This window comes from Pezoporus wallicus, unplaced genomic scaffold (assembly GCF_028554395.1).
Source record: "Pezoporus wallicus isolate ANWC-B61680 ecotype Strahan unplaced genomic scaffold, APGP_CSIRO_Pwel_v1 contig_7237, whole genome shotgun sequence".
Classification (NCBI taxonomy): domain Eukaryota; kingdom Metazoa; phylum Chordata; class Aves; order Psittaciformes; family Psittacidae; genus Pezoporus; species Pezoporus wallicus.
The window spans coordinates 1,174,316-1,193,765 of record NW_026635802.1 but is presented as its reverse complement, the minus strand read 5'-3'; the positions used below and the strand labels follow the sequence as shown (position 1 = coordinate 1,193,765).

The following is a 19,450-nucleotide window of genomic DNA, read 5'->3' as shown; positions in this document are numbered from 1 at the left end:
GGGCTCACTCCTTTGAAACCCTCTCAATGACAGTACCACAAATTGGTAGCTTTCAGGAAGACGGCTGCTGCCAGTGTAAGCTCTGATAATAGAAATGGCAGCTGAAATTTAAACTTAGACATTTCTATTACTCAGAGGAAAATGTGCAGTCACAGAAGGGTTTCTCATCATCTGAAATTTCAAACTGCTGTGTGCAACATTGCGGAGCCCATTTCTCACAGCCACAATGCCTTTCTTTAGAGCAGTTTTATGCTTTTCCGGGCAGAGCTCAGTATTGGTACAGGAACTGAAAGCTGAGCTGATCACCACCCTAAAATATCCCATTGGGATCAACAACTTTATGGTTCTGCCTGAGACCAGCCTCCCTTTAGCCTCTCTGTCATGACGAATAGTCCAGACTGATGGGAGTACACAGTGAACAGAATATGGTCCAGGATTTTCAATTCACAGAGAAAGTATAAAAGACATGTGAGGACTGTGTAGTTTTACCTAGCCATGAACTTGAGGGGCATACATACGCATACTCCTCTTTTATGCATCTCTCTTCACCTCCTCTTCCATGCTATCACAACCAAAATCTACATGCAAGAGGAGGAAGGCACATTCTGGCAACATTGCCAAAGGGATGCTAAATTCCAGGTCAGCCAGCAACTCTGAAAGGAAGCAGGGTATGTTGTCTTCTCCTGAGAAGTAAATATACATATACATTCTCTTTGTAAATACTAAAATATTTAAATATATAAAAATATGGATTATAATTATGGGAAAGTTAGAATAGATTTGAATATTTAGCATACCCTTGATAGTTCTTGCTTCATTTCTGTATGATGCCCTCCACACAAAAAGATATTTCACTGTAATTGTGCCCTTTCAGTGTAATCATGTAAATTTTGCTCTGGTTCATGTTGTTCTTTCTCAGTGAGCTCTGTCGTGGTTATCATGGCCATCCTGGAGGGAAGGAGGAAGGGATCCCCATGGAGCTGGGGCTTGCAGGATTAACGTTTCTGGGAGTGAGTGGGGAATTTTATTCCCCAGTCCCACAGAGCTGCCCTTGACACAAAAGCTATTATGCCGTAATGCCCACAGCTGTATATCCAGGGAATTGGGATTTCATACTGACCTCCAGGTGCAATAATTTCTTTTACAGTAACCTACATGTTGATCAAGAGAGGGTTTTTTTATGTGTCTGAAGACCATATGTCTTTGGAATGGGCACCATGAAAAATGACAGATCTTTGAACTGTTTGGGATCTGTCTTCTCATGGTTCTGCTCCTTACGGAGATTTTTACAGCTGTACAACCCTACTGGGTTTTTGCAGGAAAGCAAATGCAAAGCTCATCACACAATTATAATTTCTGCTGTTGAGCTTCTTCCTATTTTTGTTTGTTTATTATGCCAGTGTATTTCAAGTCTTTGAGTTGGAACCCCCTTGCATGCACACACTTTCCTTTCTAGAAATCTAACAAAATTTTTTGCTGGATATATGAACTCGCTTCTTGTTTGGACTGTTTCACCAATAAACCCTCAGCCCTGAAGACAAAGGTTGAAAACCATTGATCAGGACTATGCACAGGAGAACAGCAGTGACCTGCAGCAGCTGCTTGTCAAACCCTGGAAAACACTAGCGACAAAGCTAATTAATACATTTCTCAACACTATGCCTTCTGTTTAATGCACACAGTAGCAGTAAACTGCATTATTTCACTGCAATCCATATATCTTGCGGTAATGTGACAACATTACTCTATTGAAAATTTTATTAAAAGATACAGTGTCAAAAGAGTATTTTGGTTTGCTTCTCCTGCTGGGTTTTATTTCCTCCTAGTTTGTTTCGCTCTAAATCCTCAATGTTTATATTACGGATGATAATGTTTCTATATTACTGAAACAATTGGAAGTTTTCTTAATATTTTCAAATCAACTTTCATTTATAATGTTCCATTTCACTAAAATGTCTATTCCTCTACATCAGTGCTTTCCCTCATGACTCTAATAGATCTCAGTAAAGGTCTAATTCTGTATTTAATTGCTGTACAGCATAAATGGATGGCTATCTGTCCTGTGTACCAGCACCTACATGGACACACTGTGCAGCAAATAGAAATCCGTATTTCTATACTTTTACGCTACAGTAAGATACAAAAATCCCAAACCCTCCATGCTCTATGCTACAGTTTAGCTTGAAACTGTGAACACTGCTATTTATTTTGAGGAAGGTAGAACACAGCGATGCAACATACACGTGTGCATGCACACACCCTTTCAGTCCTCATGGACAATTACATTCAAAGTTTCAACAAACCTTTACTTTGCGCTTTGAAGGAAAAAAATCTGAGAGTTTTAAAGATTGTGACTCTCTCCCAGCTGCAGCAGAAAGCTGTGAATATCTTTAAAGGCCAACAACAAAAAAACACCCTAAAACCAACAAAATAACCCAAAACTCCAGAATGAAACACATTTATACACTTAAACGCTTCTATACTAGTCAGTATTTGCAGTCCGCTGACACTAAGAAACCATCTACTATATTCATATTTCACTTTTCAAGTGTACTTTGCTTGTAGGTTTAACTAATACAGCGCTGGGAATAGAAAAGGACTTCAAAGGAAAAAGTAGCTATTATACATGCCACCCACACTGATCCACAAGTCATTTCAATAAAAGCATTCCTTAAAAATAATACACAAAAGTCCCTAAAAGTGTTTATCAGAAATGTCAGACTTCTTTTTTCGTTACCTAGTTGTCTATTGGGATAATGGGGCTTTATGATAAATTTTTCCAAACCCTTTCCATTCAGCCCCCCCAGGGGGAAGATCAGTGTGTAAGATCTGGTGGTGAGCAGATGTACTAACACTGAAAATATTTCTGCCATGGAGCAGCAGAAATTAATTTTTAGAAGCTAATTTGTGACTGCCTCCTGACACAGAGGGCTTTTTTAGGACAGCCCTTCTCTAAAGACAGTTTTGCTTCAGATCTTTCTTCCCCAGAACCAGGAGATCAGGGATCCCTCCTGACATCTGGATCTGAAACAGGACCTTTGATCCAGCACATGCTGACACTGCAGGTCTCAGTCAGCATCAGAGGATGCTGGATCAAGGCTGAAGGGTGTGGAAAATATTAACTAGATATGGTGTGTGGAGCCAAGAGGTAAATCTGATAGAAAGGTGAGAGAGGGAGAAGGAGAGAAAGAGAAGTGTTCCCTTGAAGGTTTTTCTTCTCAGTTTTACACCAGCACTTTGAGTCACACAGAATTTTTCAGCCTTTACTACTGGGTGCTCTAGGGAAAACAAAAATCTGCTATGTTACACCAATGAACAAGCAAATAACTATTTTTCCTGTGTGAATATATAAAAAGTCATATTAACTTCAGGCTCTCTGAACTTTTAAGAGAACTACCTGGCCCTCAATTCTTGCTGCACAAATCAAGCCAAGCCATTACCCAGTTTTGCACACTAAGAAAATTCCATGTCGTAGTCAGTGGACCTAAAATTTGTTCTGTAACATTCCCATGATTTAGCTGAAACAAACAAACAAACAAAAAAGCAGTCTCCTGTGTTAGGAAGGGTTTAATTGCTTTGGTTAGAAGAACTAATCTAAACAAGCACAAAGCATACAAAGAAAGGGATTGTCTCTTGTTGGAGACTGGATTTTGCTCTTGGATATGCATCTGTAACTTCCTCTGAAGTTAACAACATATCAAAGGCAGGATTAGGCCATAGGACATTTGCATCACAAGCCATGGATCCAGATCAGGGGTCAGAACAAGGGCCATCTTAGTAAACTGCAATTAGGAAACATTTAGTTGCCTACCTGCTCCATTTCCGTAAAGGTGCTCTGCTCCTCGTCTTCCTCCTCAATGTCTGACTCTCCCAGAGCAATAGGAACACAAATGGACAGGTCAGGATTGGTCATAAAATCATCATTGTCTGTAATTCCTAGATGCTTCTCCCCATTTTTATTCATTCCATCCTCCGCGTGGTTCTCTTTGTGATTCTCCATGTCTTTGCCAAGCTCAGCAGCTGTGTGACTGTTGACACAATTGTTAAGGGCACCTGCATTCTGGGCAGCAAGCATCATCATTGCCTTCTTTTCAGCTGTTGTCTTGGGGTGCCGGAGGACATTGCAGCAAAAATCCCATGTCGTGTGTTTCACATACTGAAGACCCCTGTTGATTCGAGCAAAAGCAAGCTGCAGGTTGTTCATCTCCCCATCCTCGTCTGGTGCCGAGAGGTTGTCAGCACTGAAAGAGCTTAACAGCAAGGCAAGAAACAGGTTGAGCACCTGAAACAAAGTTAAAAGAAAATCAGTGACCCTTAAATGTGAAGGTTTAATGTTTGTTCTTGGAAGCAGGACAGTCCGAGTCTCGTCTCATCTGTGCCACTGTAATAGCACCAACATTTGTGGAACAACCTCTAATTATAGGTGGTTTCAGTAAGAAATGGAGACCTGCAGATATTTCCAAACACATTAATTTCATGTGTAGAAGTACAGCATGGATAATAACACATTCTGACATTCCCTTCTCTCCTCCAGCACCCCAAAACACAGGCAAGATAAAGCTCAGAAACAGAATATAGGATACAATTTTAATTGAAAGCTACATAGTGTAAATACTCTTTTAAGTGGTGGTCTTGTTCCTGTAACTTCAGAACTATTTACATTTGCTGGTAGTGCACAGTAAGATTAGACACAACTATACATTTGGGTGACATATTTGACAATTTAAATCCCTTTTTACCTTCTTCCCCCCTGACTACCTGCCAGTTATACCCAATAAATAAACCCAGATTCTTCTAGAAGGCTATTTCCAGTAATACATCTTGCAGACTGATCACCAGTTGCTGTGTATAGGACGTTACACCTGCTCGTGGTCTGAGAAGGAATGAATTACATCTTTTATCCGGATTGACAAGGGCAAAAAGCTCTAACTGGACATAGATGCCTGGGATGACAGGAATGGGGCAAAGGTGACTCAAACCAGTATCAGCTAAAATATATTTACCCCAAATATACTAGGACCATGTTCCCTGGTATCAACTCATCTGCTGCCTGTACAAGGTGGGTGGATGTCAGTTCTGTGGCACTGCAAGGGAGAAATCAGTGCAACAGCACTTCTGCCATTCCAGCAATAAAATTGATTTTCTGAAGATATTTTCTCTGTGATCTCGTAATACTACTAGAAACACTTGCAAGTCCCCTGTCTTTTGTCTTTCTGATAGTATTTTAAATCCATAAAATCTGATAGACCAAAATAAACAGTATAAAAATTACTTATACTTAACTAGGCCTTACCAAATAACCATCAGCTTTTGCTATCATCCTGCATGCTGCTCCCTCTTATTTAAAATATTCAGAATATATGAGCTGGAATTTTGAAAATCTGGTCTTAATCACTCTGGTGACACTACATTTAAAGGGTCCTGTCAGTACTCTTTTGTAAAGTACTCTCTGCAATTACTGTGATTATAAATGAAAGCAGTTTGTAGCACAGCAGATGCCCATGTCTATTATGAACTACTGAATAACCTATTGCTGCACTGAGCACTACCCTGTTCTGAAGTAAAGCGAGATTAAAGCTAACTGTTTCTTAGCTGGTCCATCATACTGGAGTGTCACTGACAGCTTGTGTGGGTCTCCTCTTAATCACTGCAGCAGTCTGGTATGAGTCAATATTTCATTCCATATCCCACTTGGAGGTATTGCAAGTGATGCTGTCTGATAGGTAGTTTGAAAACCAGAGTACTGGACATACTGCCAAGCAGGTGGGAGCCCATTAGTGAAGGAGTCACTGCCAGAATCACTTTAGCCATTTTCAACTTTGTTTGAGAGAACCACGTTGCTACAAGTATCCTGAAAATAAGCACATGTATAGAGAAGAGACACTGCCCAGATCACCAGTGCCAACAGAGTTTGGAACAAATCACAGCATATGTGTCCTTCCCAGTGGCATCCCTAAGGACATGGGAAGGGGCTGGAGGAAGCGACGGGATAAAGAAATACAGAATAAAAAATCTTCTGAACTTTATCTGTTCAGTTCTGTTACATCAACATAGGTGCCCACTGTCTAAGGTTATCAGACATCTGTACCAGGCCTACAGGAGATGTGTGTCCTCCTAAAGCTCCAGCTTTAGGGCATGACAGGGTGCTTTAGCAGACAACAGACTGGCAGCATTTAGGGAACTGAATTACTTTTCAAGGATGTAAGCTGCCTCCAGACTCAGACATCAAACCTTAAGGATCTAACAGGGCATCCATTTCAGTCAGAAGAAATTTGTCACGTAGGCAACAGAGCCTGACCAAATACAGGTGACCATGTTAGGGTTGCATGCATCTGCCTGTATTCAGTCATCTGGTGCCTACTGACCCTAGCATGCCCAAGTCATCCTGGGGCAACTGGCCAATAGGACACACTACTATGGGAGATTTTGTCAGAATATTAGGAAGCAGCACTTCCCTGTGAGGGTGGCGAGGCCCTGGCACAGGTTGCCCAGAGAAGCTGTGGCTGCCCCACCCCAGGAAGTGTTCAAGGCCAGGTTGGATGGGGCTTGGAGCAACCTGGTCTAGTGGAAGGTGTCCTTGCCCATGGCAGGGGGTTGGAACTGGATGAACTTTGAAGGTCCCTTCCAACCCAAACCATTCTATGATTCTATGATATGTGTTTAGATGGAGGCCAGGATGGATATCTTACAGCATCTCCAGTGGTGCTAGCCAAAACTGAGTGAAGCCCTAGATCTCTGCAGACTCTGGTGGTAGCTCAGACATCTTTTCCATACATGAACACCTTCATGTTTCACACAAATTTTGTCATCTGAAGCTGAATTTCACCCTATACTTCATTAATTCTGCTGTTCACATAATACCTTGTTTGAAATGCCTTGTTTTACTTTTCTGTATTTATTTTGGATGTCAAACTACAGTTACATAAGTTTACCCAGATACACCTGCAGGTGTATATAAGAGGTGGTAACATTCTTAGTGTTGTTATTTACCATGGATTATTAAGGCAGTGTTGTTTGCTTCCCAGAAATGCAGCTGACATTTTGCACAGAGAGCTATTTGCACTTCATGCTTTTAGCCAAAAATAAATTTCAAATATCACTCCCTCCTTCCTTTATGAGCAGGTAACCTCAGAGTTGCATTGCCGGGTGTTCAAGTACAGTGAATTAATGTGTAAGTACGTTACGTTTACTTATTCCCCCCATTTCACAACACACTGCCTTTTCCAGAAAAATATATGCTCAACCCATGACACACTGCATTTCCCTTAAAAGGTTACTAATAATATACAGTCTCCCTGGTTGCTAACAAAATTCTTACAGTTTAAGTAAAAGAAAACTAAAACTAATTCAGTTTGTAAAAGCAATGGCATATTTTTATATCCATATAGATCCCCTTAAAGAGAATCCTTTCCAGTGACACTGACCAGCCAGACTATTGAGAGCAGGTCATTTGTTTGGTCTTTGAGGTTAGGTATCAAATCACAGATGCACTCAGGGAACCCCAACTCATGTAGCATAATGATGTTAGTTAGGCATTTACGCTAATGACAGTATAGCACACTTTCATAGGCTTTCTCACTTTTCATGTCTTTCCAAAGAAGTGACCCTGTGCCATTATAAGGCATATAAATGAAAGATTAATCGAGCCTAATGTCAGATACCTCTCTGTAGTGCTTAAACTGGAGGAGTTTTCCTATGGTGTCTGTAGACAATGGAGACAGTCTGGAATCCCAGGAGATGCTGAAGAACTGAACCATCTCTGGTCGTGCCTTTTGAAGCCTGAGCTAGCTTGAGTTTGGTGTTTCACAGCTAGATTAAAGTTAGGGCACTTACCAATGCAAGCCAAATAACTAACATGGAATCACTTGAATAACTCAAGTTGGAAGGAACCCATAAGGATCATCGTCCAAGTCACTGCTCCTCGAAAGAAAACCTAAAACTAAATCATACAACTAAAAGGATCATCTACAACTTGTCAAACCCAGCCTGGTGTCCAGAAAATCGTTCTTGGTGTCAGTCTCACACTCCATGCTCCAGACAGTGGTGGCCAAACTTCATAACCAGTTAGCCTTCACCAGGTTAGAAGAGAGCTCCAGCTGTTTCACCCCCATCACTGCTGTCACTCAGCTGCATAGAAAAGGCCAGAAAGCCTAGCACCATGAGGCACCTGCCAGGATCGTTAACTACTCATTTAATACTTCTCTTTTTTGCGTGGATAAAACAGAACCCATATATCTCAACCTTTTCAAACCCACTTCTCTGGAAGTGCCTGTAAGACACAACCCAGCATGAAGCTCTTCGGGCACTCCGACCAGTGGAAGAAACTGGTATTCTTCCTTCCTGTTTGTTTCCTGATGGCAGAGGACATCTCCACTGTTACTTGGCTAGCACAGATGGGAAAGGTACAGTTTTCTCTTTGGAGACCTTGAGGACTTCTAGCAAGCCCAGTACAATATGTGCCAAGTATTTTAGTTTGTTTATGGTAGCAAAATGCATGAAGCTGCAAATAAAAACTGCTCATAAAGAAAATTCTGCTTCAAGGAAGGGTGAGATTAAGACAGAGACCTGTAGTAATAGGTCATCTAGCCCATCTCTTTGCTACTAAAGGATTATTCCTTTCGTTGGAAGTGTATTTTCCAATCCTTTGTACATTTCCATCCCAGGACAAAGTTTACTAACAGAGAGTACTCCTGCAGAAAGTAATTTATGTGATCAGTTATTTTCTATATTATCTTTTTTATTATTTCAGCTATTTGTGCTTGGATAAGAGGCTTATATCTTCCCAGCCCAGTTTCTCTTTATCCTGTAATCAATCTCATAATCCCATTCTTGTGGTATCTTAGTTTCTTGCTGTCAAAATGCTGTCAAATACATTACCACAAGTATTTCATGAGGTCCTTGTTGCCAGGGGCAGGTGGGAGAAAATACAGGACGGATCAGAACAGATCTCCTTGGTGTTTCTTGCCCAAGATCAGCTAGGAAAACACACAGAAATGGGGATATGGATTTCCTGCCTTGCAGCCACAGAACTTCGCAAGTGGACTGTGTTTGATCCTACAAGGCAGGCTAGCAGTTGTGGATGAGAGGTTTGTAGGGCACTATAGTTCCAGCTTGTTGCAACAGAATCTTTTTCTTATCAACTCTGTGTAAATCTATTTGGTGAAATAATTGGTTTGTCTGTTTAAATATAAGAAAATACAACGAAAACAATACACCAAATTCAGCCTATTTCCCATGTAAAATCCTTAAGCTACTTTATGGTGGTGACAAGAGCAGATGTTCTCCACAGGCAACCAAAAATGGAAGCAATATGGTAGAAATAATCATTGCATACGCAAACACACAAGTGGCTATAACTTCACTGATTTCATGTGAATGATTTCCATTTTTCCTAAGAAAGAAGAGAACAAGGCCTAATTTCCCTCCTAGCCTCACAGCTACCACATGCATTTCCCCTGGCTGTGCAAAACAGGGGTCGCAGAAAATGTGCTTGAAAAGCAGAACCTTGGGCATGGCTGGCACTCATGCTTCCTTTAGAGGATCATCTAGGGTTCTCGTTATAGACAGGCTAGATAGAATCATAGAATAGTTAGGGTTGGTAAGGACCTTAAGAACATCTGTTTCCAACCCCCCTGCTATGAGCAGGGACACCTCACACTAAACCATGTCAACCAAGGCTCTGTCCAACCTGGACTTGAACACCACCAGGGATGGAGCATTCACAGCTTCACTGAGTAACTCATTCCAGTGCCTCACCACCCTAACAGGAACGAACTTTACAGTAATGAACCCTTACAGTAAAGATCCAATCCATATGGCCAGAGGAGTTTAAGCCTAATGCGTCTCATCCTAAAATTGGTAGCTGCATGGAAGAAATTAAAAGGAGTAAAAATGCCTTTTCCCTCCATTAACTGTGAAGAACAGTTAAGGTGGGGGATACAGATGTGGCTATTCTCATGCTAGACTCTAGAAACCAGGTGAGATGAATGTGTCCTCCATTCCATTAGCCTTTTCATGGTATTTACCATCAGGCTAGGAGTTTTGCTCACTGTTCTCTACTTTGGGTATTGACACCACATTTCCTTGCAGTTTCAGTCGTCTCTTGCAGTCTTTAAGCAGTACAAGGCAGAGAAGTGATGCTGGATGGCAGTTGTGCTCACCCATATTTGATGGTATGTGCATGGGAGAGGGGAATGGTCACTCTTTTTCTCACTTCAGAGTTTAAAGGGGTATGCATAATTAATGGGGCAGATTTCTTGGTGCTGTTTTCACCACTTTACACAGGAGTAAATCTGAGTAATGGAAGGGTGGAATAAGCCCATTAATTACACTTCACAGCACCTTTGTGTCACATAAGAGTTTTTTTTTTTTTTTAGGTCATTTTAAGCTGCCATTCATTGCTCCCTGCTTTCAGTGGAGCTATAAAGTTGCACTAGCACCAGGGGATGTCAGACCTGGCATGGACTTGGCATGGGTACATCCTGTTGAGAAGGGGAGGCAGGTGAAGGGCTCCACAGCAACATTGCTCTTGCTGCCAGTCTGACATGCTGTAACAGATGATGAAAATGCCTCTTCAGAGAGGGATGCTGAACTGGGAGGGGAGGATGGTGCTTCCCCAGCTCCCATCTCACAAGGACCAGCCTCTATTGCCTTGTCTCTCCTCACCCGCAGCCTCTGCAGGACCCTGAAACCAGGCAGAGTGAAGGGCCTGCATCCTTGTCACTCTGAAACACAGATCTGAGGCAACCTATGACACTTCTTATCACAACCTGATGGATTTCCCATGTTGTCAAGTCTTTTTCATTTGTTACCCACTACATAGGTATAAATGCACACAGTAACCATACCACACCAAGTGCTGGTCAAACACTACTGAATTGAATTTTGTTTTTGTTTTTGTTTTTTTTTTTTTGCTGATAACTTTCAGTATTCTTTTGAAAGTAAGAATTATCAGAAGATGACCGTCTGGAAACCAAGTGCTTCCTGATCTGAAAATCTTATTCGCCATGTACTATATGAGAAAGGAGGGTGGGATGGTGAGTGGAGGCAAATAAATTCTTTCCACTGCTAAAGCCACAGCACAAAGCCAAACATGTTCCCGCAGGTTTTTAATCAGATATCAAAACAACACTAATTCACCAGCATAGTAAGAGCTCCATCAGAGTTGCCATGGACTTCTTCAGCCACTGTCTAGACAGAAAAAAACGTGTTGTCAGACAAGTCCAGTTGCAAACCTCTCCCACCAAGACAGCTGCATTTGTGATGTTAAAGGCTCAACATACCCCAGAAGCATTAGGGAAACTATGGAAAGTTTATTGATTACAAACCAAGAAACAATTACCTTTGTGCTAAGTCAAGAAAAGTGTTTAGCTGTCATGACGATGAGCATGTCAAGGCAATTACAGAACAGGACAGACAGCACAGGCTTGGACTGACTGTACACACTTGTGAGTCTTTGCTATTGCTGCTCCCTGAAAGGAGTGAGGTAAGAAACACCCGTATTATCCCTGGAATATTTTTGCCACTCATATGCAAACACCACCTCATCAGCTGCTCTACCAATTATTATACAGCAACTAGACACAAGAAAAAAGCCCTAATTTTGGAAGTTTAAGCTCTGTATTTTTTACCCAGATGCCACACCAGACCTAACCGTGCATGGCTAGGCTCATATGTGGGGCACTGCCCACACAAGGCAGAATGGGATCCCAGAAGTCATCCCTTAAAAATTCCGATCTCACACCTCCCCTGAGAGGGGAACACCTAGCCATGTCCAAAGATTGCACAAAGTTTTGCACTAAGTCATCTACAGGCCATCTCACTGACTTGGGCAGTCAGGACTGGAGATTGAGAGAAAGAGGCAATTCCCATTCACACATGGCAGAAAACACCTCAGGAAAGGTAAGCCACAGAGAGCCAAAAGGACAAAAAAATAAACCACCCTAGAAACATAATAATGAAGAAAAAAATACCCTAGTGATAATGAGCACAGTAAATAATGACTTCCCTGCAGCCAATATATTACAGCAAAGCAAAATCAATATGAGGGTAGGCCCAGAGACTAGAAAATTAAATCCAAGAGTCAATAAATAATTAATAATCAGCTTTGTGCTTTCCCCCCCCCTTTTTTTTTAAACTTGGAAAAGGAAATGCATTTCCATTAAAATGTTACTTTCTAAGCAATTTCCCAGGTTTGATGTAATTTGGGTTCCATTACAGAATCACACTTTCTTATTAAATGAAATGTGAGAAGGATACCTATTTAATGAATTTGAGAGGTTTAAGGAGGTTCTGGTTTTTTATGTTTTGCAAATGCAGATTGCTGGGAGGGCAGAACAGAGTGACAGAGCTGTCTGCTAGCCAGGAAGGCTTATTTCAGGAAAGCTACAAAGTAGATTTCTACTAGCAGTTTTGCATGGTATGAAATTTCCTGCCTTTACAGCACATGGCTGGGCTTGCACCTTTCACATACCTCTGGCTGGAGAAGACCCTTAACTCAAAAGCATAAAGAAATAGGGTGTGAGGGTTTACCAGCAGTAGTTTCTTAGTGCTTCCTAAATACTCAGGGAGTTATTCTTGGTTTTTTGCAAGGAAGGGAAGGATGTGGATGTCCTTCCTTTCTTCACACAGTTAAAGCTTCCTTTCTTCACACAGCGTAAAGCTGGCACCGTGTGTTGCAGAGAATTAGTAAACACATAAGAAAAGCACGTTGTGTAGGACTGGCTACCAGCATCTTTCAAATTGAGCGCGTTCTCAACTTAATGATGAAAGCAAACTTTTTTATTCCCGCATGATGATGTCATCTTTGACTACTTCCTTAATATCAGGAAATAAAAAGGTATTTTGCTGATGCAGAAATTTCAAAATTATTTTATTTATTCATTGCATTCTGTGTGCCTGGCTGAAATCCCAGCAACCTCCTTTAATGCAAGACAGACATAAAATAGGGGAAGTAAAGGAGAAAGTCAGTGGTGTGGGCTGTCCATCAGAGCATTTTTATGGACATCAGACTGCCAGTCTCCTAGAGAGAAGAAAGGAACTGAGACCTAGGCAGCTAATCCATTTTGTGAACTGAAACTTGCATCTGCAGTAGTAAACAAAGACAAGCCAAGGCCTGTTCTTCCTCCCTGAGGGTAAGCAGCTGACCTCCCTTCCCCGATCTTCCCCCAGGGCAGGACTGCTTGTGGCTGCTGTCCCCAGAACACCCAGCCACCAGCTGGGACAGGGTGGCCAGGGAATGTGCTAACCAAGACAAAGGAGGGACACTCATGTTTGAGTTCATGCCCTAACCAGTTTATAGATGCAGCCACCTGCCTGTGTTTTCAAGCACAAAGACTTCAGCAGGCATTTGGCACTTGCTGAACCTCCCAGAAATGGGATGGCATGACATCTAAAAGTGGAAGTTAAGAGAATGACAGGAGAGGAGAAGGGGCATGGAAATCCTCCTGGAAGAAATACCCATACAATAGAATTTGTAGCACAAGCAGCATGAGGATGCTTTTAGTTGTGCGGTTGCAATAAATGAGTACACATGACAGGGACCACAAAGAGAATGGAACTGATAGCAGGGAGAAGGCAGCAGTGACAAAAGGGGGCGAACTGAGAGTATAACTTCTTGAAAAACATCCATTCGCAAAGACAAATGAAAGCACCTCTTTTCACCTCCTGGAAAATTCAGCATTGAAAATGTAAGTATACTTCAATCCAAATTCTAACATCAGTTAGCACATATTATCTTCACGAGAAAATATGACTCTTACCTGCTGAAAGCAGAGCTTCTATACAAAATACTGGCTTGGTCAAAAAATAAAACTCCCTTTGCATTGAAATAATTGCAAAAATTTCAGATGGTTTCAGGGCAGAGACTTGGAATTTTTTTGTGCATTGGGAAGAGTGAAGTCACAGAATCACAGAATCGTTAGCCTTGAAAGGATCAACTGGTGGTCATCTAGTCCAATCCCCAAGTCAAAACACACAATTGGATGGATCTTGCAGAAGATATCGTGAAAGGCAGAAAGCCAAAGCAATGTTGAAAGAGGAGGAGATCTGCTCAAAGCATGAGACTAGGAAGACTACAGCAGAGATATGTGTTAATATCAAAGAGGGAATTACTACAGTCAAGGCCAGAGCTGGCCAAAAGGAAAGAAAATAAATTTCAGGTAGAAGAAAAATAAGAACTAATTTAAACAAGACTAGCTAGGCATGATGCAAAGTTTCCAAACATATTCTTCAGCATACTTCCTTGGGAAGCCAGAGACTATGTTGCCACATACGTGTTAGTTGGAGAAATACAGATATGAATATGCACTGTACATGGAAAAGATAAATTCCAGTATCTTTTAAATATCATACACCTCCTAAGAAGGTTAAGGCTGTCATAGTTAGCTGATTGTTTCACATATCCCTTTGAACAAGCTATTCCTAGAGGCAACTGTTAAAATTCAGTGCTCACTGATGGTTTTTGTGGGGAAAGGTAATATTTTTAACTGTTTTTTGTGTTGTTTTGTTTTGTTTTTTTTAACAAAAGAGTTAAGATGTTTAGGAGTAATGTGTAATGTATTAGATTTGTACCACCTGGTCAATTTTAACATTAAAACTTTCCCTGAACACATGCTAGGAGGAATTCTGTTGTCATTACCCTTTCAATGACATCCAGACAACTTGCACAGTGACATTAATAAAAGGAGACACATTTAGTTGTTCCTACCTTTGCACACTCTTGTCCAATTAAATTTGACTTAGTGTCCTCTAGATTTTTAATAACTACCCAGCTATTAGCAAGAACTTAACCACTGACAAAACCCTACTTACACTACTAACCAAGGACAAATGTAGTACAAAAAATGGCAGTTATCTTCCCTACTGATGCCTACTCTATTAACAGGGCTGCAGCTTTTATTTTGAAAACTTTGCACCTCTTCAACCCCCAGACTACAAGCAAACCTCAACAAACATTCCACTAGTATCATCTTTACGAATAAAAAATGTATATGTACATATATATACATATATGCATATATATGGTGGATCCTATTAAAAATATTTCATTTTGCCAGTAGTTCATATAATGGAGTCAATGCTTCAGCAATATTTTTAGAGAAGCACCTCTGACTTGGAAACACAATTAGAAAAAACATGTAAGGATGATTTCCAAGGGACAGGTTGATTGAACTTATTTATTAGCATTATTCTTCCTCCATATTTCTAAGTCGTCTCACACCCATGCGGGTTAATGGGAGATAGTTTCATATTCCCTTATATACATACCTACGAAAGAGCATGAGCATTATTATCAGATTTTATTCCTCTCTGATACATCACAGTGACTCATTTACAGATCACAGTATCACAGTATGCTAGAGATTGGAAGGGACCTCGAAAGATCATCTAGTCCAATCCCCCTGCCGGAGCAGGAACACCTAGATAATGTTACACAGGAATGCGTCCAGGCGGGTTTTGAATGTCTCCAGGGAAGGAGACTCCACAACCTCCCTGGGCAGCCTGTTCCAGTGTTCCATCACCCTCACTGAGAAGAAGTTTCTTCTCAAGTTTAAGTGGAACCTCTTGTGTTCCAGTTTGTACCCATTACCCCTTGTCCTATCATAGTTTGCCACTGAGTAGAGCTTGGCTCCATCCTCGTGACACTCCCCCTTTATATATTTATAGACACTTATAAGGTCACCCCTCAGTCTCCTCTTCTCCAAACCACAGAGACCCAGCTCCCTCAGTCTTTCCTCATAAGTGAGATGCTCCACTCCCTTAATCATCTTAGTTGCCCTGCGCTGGACTCTCTCCAGCAGCTCCCTGTCCTTCTTGAACTGAGGGGCCCAGAACTGGACACAATATTCCAGATGCGGTCTCACCAGGGCAGAGTAGAGGGGAAGGAGGACCTCTCTCGACCTACTAACCACCCCCCGTCTAATACCCCCCAGGATGCCATTGGCCTTCTTAGCCACAAGGGCACAGTGTTGGCTCATGGTCATCCTGTCGTCCACTAGGATCCCCAGGTCCCTCTCCCCTACACTGCTCTCTAACAGGTCGTTCCCCAACCTGTACTGGAACCTGGGGTTGTTCCTGCCCAGATGCAGGACTCTACACATTCCCTTGTTATATTTCATCAAGTTATTCCCTGCCCAACTCTCCAGCCTGTCCAGGTCTCGCTGGATGGCAGCACAGCCTTCTGGCATATCAGCCACTCCTCCCAGCTTAGTGTCATCAGCAAACTTGCTGATAGTACACTCAATTCCCTCATCTAAATCATTGATGAATATATTAAATAATACTGGTCCCAGTACTGACCCTTGAGGCACTCCACTAGTTACAGGCCTCCAACTAGATTCAGCCCCATAGACTACAGCTCTCTGGCTTCTCTCCTTCAGCCAGTTCACAATCCACCTCACTACCTGATCATCCAGTCCACACTTCCTCAATTTAGCCGTGAGGATGCTGTGGGAGACTGTGTCAAATGCTTTGCTGAAGTCAAGGTAGACCACATCCACCGCTCTGCCATCATCCATCCACCGTGTTATTTCCTCATAAAAGGCTAAGAGATTGGTCAAACATGATTTCCCCCTGGTGAAGCCATGTTGACTGCCCCTCATAACCCTCTTATCCTTGATATGCCTTAAGATGGCACCAAGGATAAGGTGTTCCATCACTTTCCCAGGGATGAAGGTGAGGCTGACCGGTCTATAGTTACCCGGGTTCCCCTTCTTGCCCTTTTTGAAGACTGGAGTGACATTTGCTTTCCTCCAGTCCTCAGGCACCTCTCCCGTTTCCCAAGACTTGGTAAAGATGATGGAGAGTGGTCTAGCAATGACTTCCGCCAGTTCCCTCAGCACCCGCGGGTGCATCCCATCTGGACCCATGGATTTATGGATGTCCAGATTGCTCAACTGATCTCTAACCCATTCCTCATCGACTAAGGCAAACCGCTCCGTCGACCTGACTTCATCTAAGGTCTCAGGGGTACAGGGCTCTTCAGGACTGCCTGCAGCAGAGTAGACAGAGACAAAGAAGGCATTCAGTAACTCTGCCATCTCTGTATCTTCTGTCACCAGGGCACCCATCCCGTTCATCAGTGGGCCTACATTGCCTCTGGTGTTAGTTTTGTCTGCCATGTATTTGAAAAAGCTCTTTTTGCTGTCCTTGACCCTTCTCGCCAGGTTTAATTCTAAGGATGCCTTAGTCCTCCTAGCTGCCTTCCTACATACTCTAGCAGCAGCCTTATATTCCTCCCAAGTGGCCAGCCCCTCCTTCCATGACCTGTAAACTCTCCTCTTCCACTTGAGCATATCCAGCAATTCCCTATTTAGCCACGCAGGTCTCTTGGCCCTCTTCCTTGACTTCCTACGTGTCGGGATGCTCTGATCTTGAGCACGGAAAAAGCAGTCCTTGAATGTCAACCAACTATCTTGGGCCCCTTTACCTTCAAACAGCCTTGCCCATGGGATTTCCCCTAGCAATTGCTTGAAAAGGCCAAAGTTTGCCCTGCTAAAGTCCAGGGTTGCAATTCTACTTGCTATTCTACTAGTCCTACCACACAAGATCCTGAACTCCACCATCTCGTGGTCGCTGCAACCAAGGCAGCCCTCAACCCTTACTGCTTCAACCAGATCCTCCTTGTTAGTGAGGATGAGATCCAGCAGCGCTCCTCTCCTGGTCGGCTCATCCACCATTTGCATGAGGAACTTATCATCCATACACTGGAGGAACCTCCTGGACTTAGGCTGGGTTGCCGAGTGGTCCGTCCAGCAAACATCAGGGAAGTTAAAATCCCCCACGACAACCACAGCCTGTGACTGTGAGGCCGCTCTCAGCTGCCTGTAGAAGGCCTCGTCAACTTCCTCACCCTGATCCGGTGGTCTGTAACAGACACCTACAACAGTATCCCCCCTGCCAGCCTGCCCCTTAATTCTCACCCACAGACTCTCAAGTCGCTCGTCTCATAATTATACTGATGAAATTCTGCACCAAATGCCAAAATCTGTCACAGCCCACCAATGAATCCATTTTGGATTATTGCTTTGGGGAATTCCTTATTTCACAGATGAAAAAAATAGTCCAGTTTTTGTTTTCAACCTTCTTTGAGCTGCATTAGAAGCAAAAGCTTGCTCCTCTTCTGTACCCCAACTTTTATTATGATTTTGGCTATTTGTATTAAAAAACAGATCTACCATCCTGTGGATGGATGTTGCAGGAAAAATACTGGCAGATTTTAGTAGATATATTCAACATTGACACCATATAGTACAGTGAAAAAAGGAACTGAACACACTTGTCCCCTAATACATGATGCATGCTCAGATTTAGTTACTAAGTGCCAAGATTCAACTCTTCAGAAGAAATAACTGAGCCTGTGGCAGGAATCATAAACTCATAAATCTGGAGTGACAGAAGGAAGCAGATTACTTTTCAGGAGCTCATTTTGAAAGTAGTTTCTCCTCCCATCTGTTCTCAGGTACACTTCCCTCATCTCTCTAGGGCAAAGCAGCCCTTTATCTCCAAGCTTTGAATGGAGTCTACTTAATCTACTATACAGTGGAACTTCTGAAACCCAGCAATCTTTGATGGTCCATCATAAATATCCTAAGGTTCATTTCCCCAGACTTTCTAGTATCAGCATCTGGTGTTACACATAAGGGTGGAATATATCTACCCAATAAAAAAAAAAAGATAGTTATTTATGTGGGAACTCCTAAATCACAAAATTTTTAAAGCCTGGAGTCTTAGGCAAAAGATTTGTCTTCAAAGTAACCCATAGAAGAATGCAAGCTTTCCATCTCTGCTAGGAGTCATCAGTAGCAACTGCACTGATTGATCATTGGTGTCAGGATTTATCTTTTTGATCATTACATGCTTCTGTTTCTGGTGGACCTTTCATTATACTTGAGGATGCTTAATACTTAAGTAGGTATAGCCAGATATTTGCATAAAAGCATCCGCTTCCTAGGTGCTCTGCTTCCCAGATGCTGCTCAAGTGAGGGTGGATAATGGGGAATACAAACAGAAAAAATTGCTCCTGGAAAAGTGGGCTATGAAGTAGCTGGCATGGAAAACGTGAAGGCAGAAGCCAGGAAATGTGCTGAGGTTTAGGTACTTTCCTCTGAAGTTTGAGTTCTCCAAACTCAAATGCTGGATATACCTGCTGCCAGCCACAAGCACACATCAAAAGAAGCAAAAAGGATGGTAACATGCTGACAGTTGTTTTGACTATATCATGCCTCTGTCCCCAAATGCGCTTATTCATGTATTCCAGGCTGCTTTTCTGCAAAGCTGCACGTGACTCAAGAAAGAAAATTCACCTCCCTTATGTAAGTGTCCAAATTGATGAAATAGACTCAAATGACACTTCCACTGCTAATGATCCTTTGAGCTCACTGGCTTCTCTTAGACCCTCTAACTCTCCAGCCCCTATCCCCAGAATTCCCCAGCTGTCATTATGGCTCCT

At 42.2% G+C, this 19,450-nt stretch overlaps 1 protein-coding gene across 4 annotated transcripts in view; it reads right to left on the bottom strand.

The window, feature by feature from the left end:
- The window catches only part of LOC130593274 (sodium channel protein type 5 subunit alpha-like), a 215,577-nt gene that overhangs the window by 69,091 nt on the left and 127,036 nt on the right, over positions 1-19,450 (bottom strand). For all 4 annotated transcript variants that reach the window (XM_057398302.1, XM_057398303.1, XM_057398304.1 and 1 more), the window contains one exon: positions 3,812-4,282. In XM_057398302.1, the coding sequence (XP_057254285.1) occupies positions 3,812-4,282 (471 nt within the window). The remainder of the gene's footprint in view (positions 1-3,811; positions 4,283-19,450) is intronic.